The sequence below is a fragment of the Hibiscus syriacus genome, unplaced genomic scaffold (assembly GCF_006381635.1).
Source record: "Hibiscus syriacus cultivar Baekdansim isolate YM2019G1 unplaced genomic scaffold, ASM638163v2 tig00111160_pilon, whole genome shotgun sequence".
Lineage (NCBI taxonomy): Eukaryota > Viridiplantae > Streptophyta > Magnoliopsida > Malvales > Malvaceae > Hibiscus > Hibiscus syriacus.
In genome coordinates, this window is record NW_024063005.1 from 23,463 (window position 1) to 34,545 (window position 11,083).

The following is an 11,083-nucleotide window of genomic DNA, read 5'->3' on the forward strand; positions in this document are numbered from 1 at the left end:
CATTATTCAAACACTTTTACCCAATTCGGACACAATTTTTTGAAATAATTATATTGACGTGTTTTATTTAAATTGAATTGAATTGGCGTAAATAATCAATCGTTTTAAAATAAGCAATCCAAAAGATACGCATTGAAAAATAGAACACCAAAGCAAATCAAAGCTCGAATTCAATACAACCATTGGGAACGACTCTAGCACTTATCTGAAGCAAGTAAACCAATTCAAGAGACAAAATAGAGTTTTCAAAGCCCGTATTCATGGCTTCCGCAGCTTTCTTTCCAACAAGGTTTTGAACGGTGGGTTACTGAGATTTCCGTCGATAAACATGTCCGCAACGACCTTATACATCGCTTCGGTGAGATGGACTCCGTCCCAGTTGATATATTCATAAGGGTCGGAACAAGCCGTAACTGAAGGGCTGCCGCAGGTGTTGAAAACATCGAAATTGTAGGGCTCTCCCCCGGTTCCGCAACACGCTTTGAAGCTCTCTTTGATCCCGTAACTCGCCGGGTTTTTCATCACCGTCCGGTATGCGTTCCAGTAATCGGCGTAAACGATGACTGCTTGGGGAAACTGTTGTCTGAGTTCCGACAACTTGGATTGGAGGACAAGATTATGGGCGTTCGTTTGGTTGTTCACGCTTTTCACGCACCCTATGTCGTCTCTGTCATCGGAAGGAGCTAACGTCATCGCCAATGGTAAACAACCGGTTGTCGGCAGTCCTTCAACGACGACATATTTTGCTCCTTTCTTCAACAATGTCTGCAAAAACTCAGTGAAACTATTAATAGCAAGCCTTCGAATGGTATCTCCCGACACGGTGGATCCAAGGGTATATGCATAATCATTGACGCCGATTTCACCAACCCAAAACAAAGCATCATCGAACACTTCTCTGCACTGATCGGACCCAGGTTCCGAATCTCTACAACCTTGACTCCCCAAATACCTGTTAAACCAAATCATTTGAGTTTCGATCGACTCGCGAGTGATATCGAGTGAAAGATTGTTCCTAACAAAGAATTCATGGTTTATCGCCGTCGAACCAGCTACGGCGAAGTTAACCCCGTGAGTTTTGTTGGCTTTTTTGTTACGATACGGCGGCAAGAACGGCAACGACAGTGACTCAGCCACGAAGTCGATGACGAGTCGACCGTCGCAGTAACGGTTGGTCGGGCGGTGAAAGAAGGTTGTTCCGTATGGCGGGTTGGAAACGTGGACGAAGCCATTGGGACCGGTGTCGGACTCGGTGTTGCCGGTGTCGGTGAAGGAGTCGCCGAAGGCGTAGATCTTCTTATAGGGTGTTGCAGATGATGAAGGCAAAAGAGATGATGCGAGGAAGATTATGGTGAATGTAATGAGCATGTTTTGTAAAGAAGAATGTGTGGGAAATAGGGTAGCCATGCTTTACAAGCTTATTCAATGTCCTATAGGACTTCAACATATATATACACATATTGACAAAGTTTATTTAATGGCATCGCAAGGTAAGGTGGTCGGGCCCGTACATTTACTGTGACAATCATGCTGTATAATTCAGTTAGTTTTGAGTTTTGTATTTAATGATAGATTTATATTATGACATTATTTATTAAAATATGTTAACTACATTTATTTTAATCATTTTAAATTATAATATTAATTTATTCTTATGTTGATTTTATACTTTATATTTGAAGATTATTATTGTTTTAAATAATATTATTGTGATACTATTATTATTATTTTCTTATATTTTTATATAATGTCAAAATAATATATGTAAATTTATCAATAGTCATTCATTAAAATGAATTTAATGATATATATTTTTATCTACCCGACAGTAACATTTTAATTTACTAAAATGTGAAAAGCAAGCTTAAGTAAGTTTCTAGGTCATTCTCGAAACTAATATTTTTTTAGTAATGATATTATAAAGAGCACTGAATTTTACTGGTGAAAATGTTAAAGAGGTTGTAGAAGTAGTTGCAATAAGATCAGTTGAGGGCATTAAATGCGTGAATTAAACAAATCACCTGTTTCTTCGGTGACTTGTCCTACCAAACTTATAGTATTTTCACCTTTTGGTTCGTTAAATGAATTATAAAGGTTTAATTATAAAATAAGTGTCTAAATTATAAGGTTCGGATAGGTGTTTACGGTATTTTTTGAATGATTATGCTACTTAATGTTAGAAGCGTTATTATTTTAGGCGTTTGGACTATAAACGTTCTTAATTTTTTTCATTAAGTGACACGTGTTTTAATTTGATAGTTTTAAAATTTTATTTAAAGAAATGATCATCCAGCTCAGTTAGTAGAGCACGAGGTTCTTAACCTTAAGGTTGTGCGATCGAGTTTCACGGAGGGTACGTATTTCATAATTTGGAGGTCTCCCAAGGAAGCTGCTCTCAACCTGACGTTGGGGGCAGCCTACTATCTTACCTCCCCTTATCCCATTACATATGAGAATAAGGATCAGCTAATTTAATTTAATATAAATTTAAAATTTTATTTAAAATTTAAATTTAAAAGTATATATTTTTTAAAAAGCGTAGACACACAAACTTTGAAAACCTTAATTTCAACATCTAAATCTACGACGACCGCCGGCCTTTACCGTTGACAAAGCTTTACCCGACCTCACCTAAACCCGACAATCAATACTCCGATGAAATCGCGATCGATTGACGATCAATTGACGTTTTGTATCATGCGAACCATACAATGAAAATCGTTATCCCACGTGATTTCGACGATCAATCAACGACAATTATAAAGACATATGACTAGGAGGATGATATAGACAAAGTATATAGTGATAATCGTGGTCGAAAAGGTTAGTGCAGCAGGAGGCCGGAGCAAGTCTTTTCTATTAATGTGTTAGCGGGGGAAGAAAAAGCTGTGTTGTTTAATATAATCTTAACACAATGCAAATTTAATTCTTGGTGGATTGCATTAAAATTTAATTAATACAAAGCATGAGATGTAAAATAATTTTACAATCTGTAGCCATTATCCACGGCAACAAACCATGCAGCTATCAAAACGATGTCGGTCCTATGCCATTCCATTTCCATCTACCACAAAAGTACACGACACTACAGGGTAACGGTCGGCGCCAACGTTCACATTCATCCAAGGTTCAAAAGTACGTTCTAACTCGTTATATATTTTTAATCATTAATATATTTCGGTAATAAAAAAGGAATGTTTATTTTTTTAGGAATTTTAAATTCGAACAACAATATTTATAGTACATTTTTTTTTAAAAAAAATGTTATAATTACTTTTTTCTATTAAAAAACACTTTTTTCACACATTAAAATACACATTTTTTCAATTATTAAAATGTTAAATTACACTTGTGGGTCACCGAATTTTTAAGATATTTGTGTTTTAATCACTAAACTTCTAAAATTTATACTATAATCGTTGAACTTTTAATTTATTTGTACTTTGATCATTATCATTAACAACAACGGATGTGATATCTTCATATATTATTTTTCTAAATAAATTAATACCCTCCAATAAGATGATAGTACATGTAATCATCTTATGGATGAAAAATTAAGAAAAAATGGGAAGTGAACTGAAGACCTTAACATTTTGTTCCAGCTCCTAACCATGACATCAAACTAAAAATTTATTATGATATTAATAAAAATAATTAGATTAAATTATGATTAATAAAATTTTAACATTGATTATAATATCATTTAAAATATATTAATTATACAAACACCATTTAGATTTTATGTTATAAAAGCAAAAGTTTAATGAATAAGAAAGAAAAAAATATAAATTTATTAATTATACTATAAATTATAAAATTCTACAATAGTATATTTACAATATAAATTGTAACATTAAATAAAATACATATTAAGGTTTATTTTTTAAAATAATAATTTTTTCATCTCTCCTACCATTTCGGACCGCATCGGATCAGAATCTCTTAGCTTCTTTAAATTAATCTAAACTTAAAAGGCTCCAACAAAATATTACTTAAATTTAAAGCGATCAAAACCTGGGAAAACACTAAATTGAAAAGATCCAAACTCAAAAGGATTCAAACATAATATAATCCAAATCCAAAATGAATCAATCCAGACATGTTGGCAAGAAGCTAAGGAGTAACAGTGAATATTACAATGACTAGAAAACACTATCAGACACTACTTAGGATTCAACAAGCACCGTTAAATGTTATAACTAATATCATTACATAATCACCATGTGGTGTCAATTTGCTTCTTTGCACTCTTCTGAAAGTTGGAGAGAAACTGGGCAATGGTCACTCCCATAGAAACCTGCAAAATTTGAAGATCAATGCAGGAAATAGGATGACTTATGTACTAAACACAAAGCAAACCACATTAAAATAAGGCATTTAAATAATATACTGAAGTTCCAACAAATTGTTTTTTGGCTAAAATATTAAAAATCCCTGAACTGTTTCACTTTTCTTAAATAAGTATTAGACATTGGTATATGCCCAACGCGGGTTTGTTCAAATTTTAAAAACTTTTTCTACATATTTGGAGGTTCCTTGAATATTATGATACCCATGTCTGGATACGTGTTGGATTGACGTGTATGGGGAGCAAGGATACATGAAGAAAAATGAAGAGTCAGAATAACATAACCTATGCTTCTATTATACCCATATAAATTTAAAGCTCAGGGCTTAACTAAGTACAAGTTAAAGGGTACAAAGACATTGAAATACAAATTAAAAGTTAGGAGCTGATTCAGATATAGTAAAAGTATATAGTTTTATCTAGATGAAGAATTAAAGTTCAGAGTTATTATTATTATTTTCACAGTTGTTTTTTCTACAAGCGAGATCAAAATTTAAATGCTTCAGTTTTCCTTCATCTGACATGTATGGTATCCTTGTGCATTTGAAAAATAAGACCAACAGATCTACATAAATGATAATGGAATAATGGAATTGAATGTTCACTGCAAACTACCTAAAGATATTGGGCAAATGTGACCATATGCTTGCCACTTGACCTACACAAGCAATTAAGCAACTTGAACTAATTGAAAATGGCTAATACTAACTTATACTTTTATCTTCACCAAAAAGTGCAGGAAAAAAAAACCCCCGAACAATACGGTACCTTCTAGTTCAATCCCTTTCCCATGCATTTCACATGAGGTCACCCTCTCCTTGAGCTTATCTGAAACAATGAAATAGTCAATTCTCATTCGTTTTCCTCGATACCTGCAATAAAACCACCAACATTACATCCCAACCTAAGATTAGTAAACTCTCTACAAAAAATTGATAGGTTAATGCTTTAAATAGAATCATAAACTCCATCATCCAAAAAGTTAATTTCCCCAAAACCTCTGAATAATGTTAATAATAATAAGAACGATAACCACAAGAAAAATACTATAATCAAAGATACGTGGGTAGGCATAGAAATTACTTACTTCCCAACAGGGTTTCCCGACCATGAAAATCCACACTCCATGTCCTTTTCCTTGTGCAGGTATCTATATGCATCTACTAACCTTCCCCTAAAGCATAATCCACAAATTTATTTGAAGTAGATTGAAATGAAAATAAAAAAGAAGATAATATCTCATTACATAAAGGTAAGTGAAAGTATTGGGTAAAACTTTTCAATTTCAACTTATATATTAAACGCTTGTGTGGAGATAATATTATTGTACACATCATGGTTTCAACTTTCAACATGTTAACGGCTTATGGAAAGTTTGGAAACCATAGAAGAAAGGGCTCTCTGAAGAGATGACACACTCTTTTAATATTGCCCCAAAGCGCTTCCTCTCAGATAAGGTAAATCCCGGCTGCCCACAATCCTGCACATAATCATGAACTATCGTGTCAGTTATTCTTGGATATAGAGTACACTACATTGAACTAGTCCATATCTGAATCTTAAGGGAACTATGACAGCCTAATGAATTCAACGTTAAAGATATAAAGTTCAACATGCATTCTTCATCACAAGGCCTGCATATGCAAAATTAAGTGATATTCCAACCAGCAATTTTCATTTCTATAGTAATCCCAACCAATCAATTTCTAAACTAGATCCAATATCACTTGGCAGACAACCTAAGAATAAGATGATCTGTTTGTTCCTGGTGATCTAACTGCCCCACGGATTTCTGCAATTTGTATTCTAGTTTTGGCATCGATATTGGAATTGACGGTTAAGTTTATAATAAATAAGCATGTAACGTGAACCAAAAAAAGATCATGGTAATATCTAGAAATGGTCCAAATCAAATTTAATCCTCGGTGAAAACAAAAGACAGATGAAGCTGATAACCTCTTTATTTGGAGGAACATAACCATTCATCTTTGCTGCACTGAAGAATTCTGGATGACTCACATCGATATCCTCATGGCTACACAAGCAACGGAACTTTATAAGAGCAACGTTAATTCCTGAAGGTGATGTATTCTATGAACCTAACAAGCTCTGTAAGTCCACCCACCCTTATACAACTCGAAGAACTCACCTAACATTCAGATCGCCACACCAAATAAGAGGTTTATCTGATGATTGAACTACAAACTCTAGAATCCTTTTATCCCACTTTCTTCTCCGCTGAAACGAATTTTCCTCCTCTTTCCAACCATTGTTTGGTGCATAAGTATTCAATACACGGAGTGTCTCAAATTCAGCTAAAATAACCCGGCCATCTGGTTCATGCTTTGAAACTAGCAAAGAATTTGGTAAACATATAATATTGAAACAAACATGGAAGAACATAAGAAAGGAAATATCTCTTATTAGATGGCTAAAAGACAATGTTCCAATTTACAGTCACTAGGACAATTAAAAATGGTGCACATTCTTTTCTCTTATGTGCAGGCATATATTCATACCCACACACAAACATGCAGACTAAATATGAAGAGAAAGATAAAACTGAAATTTTTTTCCTCACAAGAAATTTGAAGAATGGATGCTCGTAAACAAAAATACCTGTTCTATCAAGAGAAAAATAAACTTTTAATGGTCGAAGACATTTCTTTACTAACAATGCAGTGCCTGCATATTTTGTATCTGACAAAGACCACCAAACACGATAACTTCCAAATGGTGGACTAGAAAGAGCACGCATCAATATCTGCATGGTTTGAAATAATCTGAGTAGATGGGAAATAAACATGCATTACTCTAATATGAAACTGTTCTTTAATGGGCTACTTTGGCCCTTCATTTTAACAAAACCAACCCACCAAAAAAATAATAATAAATATATATATAAAAATTCTTTACTGTAGCCTAACCAAATACAATATAATAGCTCATTAGGGACAAAAAGATGAAGGCATTATACAATACTTTTCATGCAAGCTCACATGTACGTATAACAGTAAGACCTATAATTTAGAATAGGACGCAATCACATAGAATCCTCACAGATTTTACAGCTGCTGGCTGTAACTGTAACTTTTGAAATTAACAACAGATAATGTTGCATGATTTAAACAAAATGTATAAAAAATAATAGACTTACGCAGCTATGAAAATGATGATAAAGAATCTCCTAAGTTTGTTGCAAAGGAAAACATAGTTCTGCCCATAAAAGAATGTAACTGAAGATTCTAACATAGTCAATTTAGAGCATATTTAAAAGTGTTTGCATAAGATCATCAAGAATATAAAAACACACTAAGGTAATAAACAGAGAAAAGTGATAGGACAGACACAAACAAAACAAGTAGAGTTAAGATATATCAATCACGGAGGGTGGCACAAGAAAAAAATTACCTGCTTTTCTTCTCTGGAAGAGCTGGTATCATCTTTTAGTTCTCCCGGGATTTTAGGTGCACCTTTTGAACCAGCAGCTGGCATCCTTACTTCCTACCATTAACAGACAATTAGATAGTGTCTTAACGTAAATTCCAGAAACATATTTCAGCATCGGCATACAGTATGAAGCAATGCGATTAAAAACAAAATCCAGGCAATGAAAAAGAATCTCAGCATAACCAGGTAAACTATCTTGGACATATAAATGAACCTTGAGGAAACAACATTACCATCTTTAACTAAAACTCAACAGGGAACAGCTGTCTTCCAAATAAATTAATCAGATAAGTCGGCCACAAATATCGGATTGAACATAGTTTTGTTCACATGCAACAAGAAAAAGACTGCATCTAGAATACAAGCTCATTTTCATATTGAAAAAATAGGCAGTTCATAATCAGTAATCACGTTGTCATTTAACTGCATTTAATCCTCTTGCAGAACAACCCTTTGGCCATCACACATATATTTTAAATTGCATAAACAACGAGGCATGCTCATATGTAAAATAATCCTTCTTTAGTTCCAAACGCAGCAAAAAAATAAACTCTGTTTCACTTAAGCAGTAAAACCCCAAAGCTAAAATACCAACTCTTCATCAAACCCCCTCACAAAAACTAAAACAACAAATTGATAGGAAGGTGGAAGAAAGTGAGAGACAATGATCACCTGTATAGCAATGATATCAGGGTCAAGATTGGAAACGAAACTGGAGAACTCGAGCCAATTGTTCTTGACTCGAAGGAGCAAACTGTTAGCGTTCCAGGTGAGGAACTTCAATGGCTCTTTCTTGATGTCCACTTCAGGCTGTGCATCTTCGTTTTCAACACATTGTTTTGAAGGCGAAAGCGTGGGCTTCTTTGCCGAGCCTTCCTTCTCAATTGGTTTGAAGAATCGCTTCATCGTGTTGCTCACAGGTTTGAGAGTCGCTACGTTCCCAACTCTCTTTTGTCGCTGTTTACCTGAAAACTTCTAAAAAGAAAATCCATTTAAAAGTTGCAGAACCAAACATTTGAGGCGAAATGGTTTTGAACTTTACATAGGCCCTAATTGTAAATCAGATTAGGGCCTCAGTTGCATCTCTCTCTCTCTTTTTAGAAAAAAAATATTTATTATATTTTTAATTCAAGATTTAACGATTATATATATATTTATCTCATTAAAATTATTTTTACCCTTTTGTACATGAATAATTTAATAAAAAAATTAATATTTACATTATAGTATTATAAATTAAATTAAAATAAACATATATTATAAATACAAAAAATTATTCATGAAAGCACACCATTCATCCGACCCAATGAAAGCACACCATTCATCCGAAACCTAACCTGACTCGGGGTTAGGGTTTGAAATAAAATCTGCATCCGACTCGATCCGATAAAAAATATATAAATTCTTAATTTTATTAGATAAAATAGGGACTTAATTGAAAAATATAATATAGAGATGTGTATTAATACAATTATTCCTGAATATATAACATATAATTTAGGTCGGGTCGAATATTATTATCCTAAACTCGAATCCAACCTGTCCCAAACTTATACTCTACAAAATTCGACCCAAACTCAGTTTTTTTTAAAGAAAACTTAACCCAATAAAACCGGATCGAATCAAAATCCGTTGGATACATTTCCATGCCTATCCCTAAACCAGCGTATGTGGAATCCTAGACTATTCCCGAGTCACACGGAGCAAGGACTGATAGCGAAACACGCAAAAGAAGATGGGCGTTACCTGTGGTGCATTTGGATTAACAGGAACAAAGTGGTGTTTAGAAATTCAAATTCTAATCCTCACTCTGTTGAATAACTGTACACAACTTGCTCCTTAGGAGCACCACAAGAAGAGTCGACGGTTCACATCTGAAAAGCATTTCAACATAAAGGCAAGGAAGGATCATGAATAGGCCCAGTTTGCTGTTTCTTATCATATTTCAATTGATTGGGAAATGGTTCGATCAGCCTCTGTAATTCGGACTCCGATAGGACAAACTGCAGCTTCTAAAATCAGATGTCTTAACTGCAAAGACAAGATTTCTATGATTCTTCTCACTCTTATGGAATGTGCTATGAACCATCACAACATATTGTTGGAGAGGATCCACTATGTAAACACAAGCAGTAATAGAAAAATGAAGAGCATTAACCCCATCAAGAAAATTTAAACCAAGCACATGGTCAAAGTCTTGATCCACCCACTTGTCTTCTCAATAAGAAGACCAAGCTTGTTAGCAACCTCATGGAACATTAATAGATTGGATGTTAGCGTCCACTAACGCACTCATCGATTAAACCCCTGTTCAGTCGGTGAGTCGACGACAGCTATAACCTTAGAAAGACTCTAAACCCCTGTTTTCTACAACTCTAGCTTGGTCTATGGTTTTAATCCATCCAAGAAAGTAGAAAGGGCATCATCCACCCACGCTAGGAACTTGGAATATCAACCCATTAAACTCTTGCACATACTCGCAAACAATGCCTTGATGCTTAAGATGCCTCAACTTAGTCATGCCTCATATTCTGCATACATGGGGTAAAACTACTCCTTGAATTTGGCTTGGAACTCATACCACCTTTCACTACTAGTGGCACTACACCTCTCATTAGTGCACATACGATGCCAACACAAAAGAGCGATATCAATAAAATAAACAAAAGTAGTTTTACAATTTTAAAAGCATCCTTGATGTCGGCAACTCACAAGTATTATTCCATCTTCTAAAGAAAGTTGTGTACGTCTTAGGTCGATCAGTTTCCCTTGAACTCATATGCCCTCAGGACATCGATGTTGTGTTTGGGTTCCCCAACTAGCATTCTGCTACCTTCTACAGCTTTGCATATAAGCGTCTCACTCTTAAGCTCATCCATGTCCTTTCTCAAAGTCTCTACCACATATTCAAGAGCATCATTCCTCTAGTTCATCATGTTTATCATCTGGTTGGTGAGATCTTGCATTTCTCCTTTGAGCTCATCTCCTAAAAGGTGCAGCTCATAGATGTTAACCTCCAGTACTTCAGTTCAAGAGTCTGGATCCCTCAAGTCTGATCACCCTCCCTTCTAACGACATCACAATGAACCTCAAGCTAGCCCCCTTATTTTCCCAACATAAGTCTCCACCCCCCCCCCCGAGCATGACTTTCTCCTTAAATCATCTTAATCAATACCTTACTCAAACATGACTCGAATACCAATTGTCATGAGATTAAAATTTTGTCTAGTGATTCTCGTGATCTTAGATGATAGAACTTAACATACAAAATGAACCTAAGAA

The 11,083-nt window shown here is 34.7% G+C and overlaps 2 protein-coding genes across 2 annotated transcripts; both read right to left on the reverse strand.

Annotated features, from left to right (window-relative positions):
- Positions 1–248: 248 nt before the first annotated feature.
- Positions 249–1,422, reverse strand: LOC120155051 (GDSL esterase/lipase At3g48460-like). Its single transcript, XM_039166635.1, has one exon. It carries the CDS (start codon positions 1,405–1,407, stop codon positions 259–261), a length of 1,149 nt encoding a protein of 382 aa, XP_039022566.1. The 5' UTR covers positions 1,408–1,422; the 3' UTR covers positions 249–258.
- A 2,690-nt stretch (positions 1,423–4,112) lies between these two features.
- LOC120155025 (DNA-(apurinic or apyrimidinic site) endonuclease-like) lies at positions 4,113–8,778 on the reverse strand. Its single transcript, XM_039166612.1, has 9 exons — positions 8,474–8,778; positions 7,763–7,855; positions 6,971–7,115; positions 6,501–6,702; positions 6,308–6,386; positions 5,770–5,831; positions 5,439–5,525; positions 5,120–5,223; positions 4,113–4,300 (listed from the first exon to the last, which is right to left on the reverse strand). The coding sequence occupies exons 1-9, from the start codon at positions 8,705–8,707 to the stop codon at positions 4,233–4,235; spliced, it is 1,074 nt and encodes a 357-aa protein (XP_039022543.1). The 5' UTR covers positions 8,708–8,778; the 3' UTR covers positions 4,113–4,232.
- Positions 8,779–11,083: the final 2,305 nt, after the last annotated feature.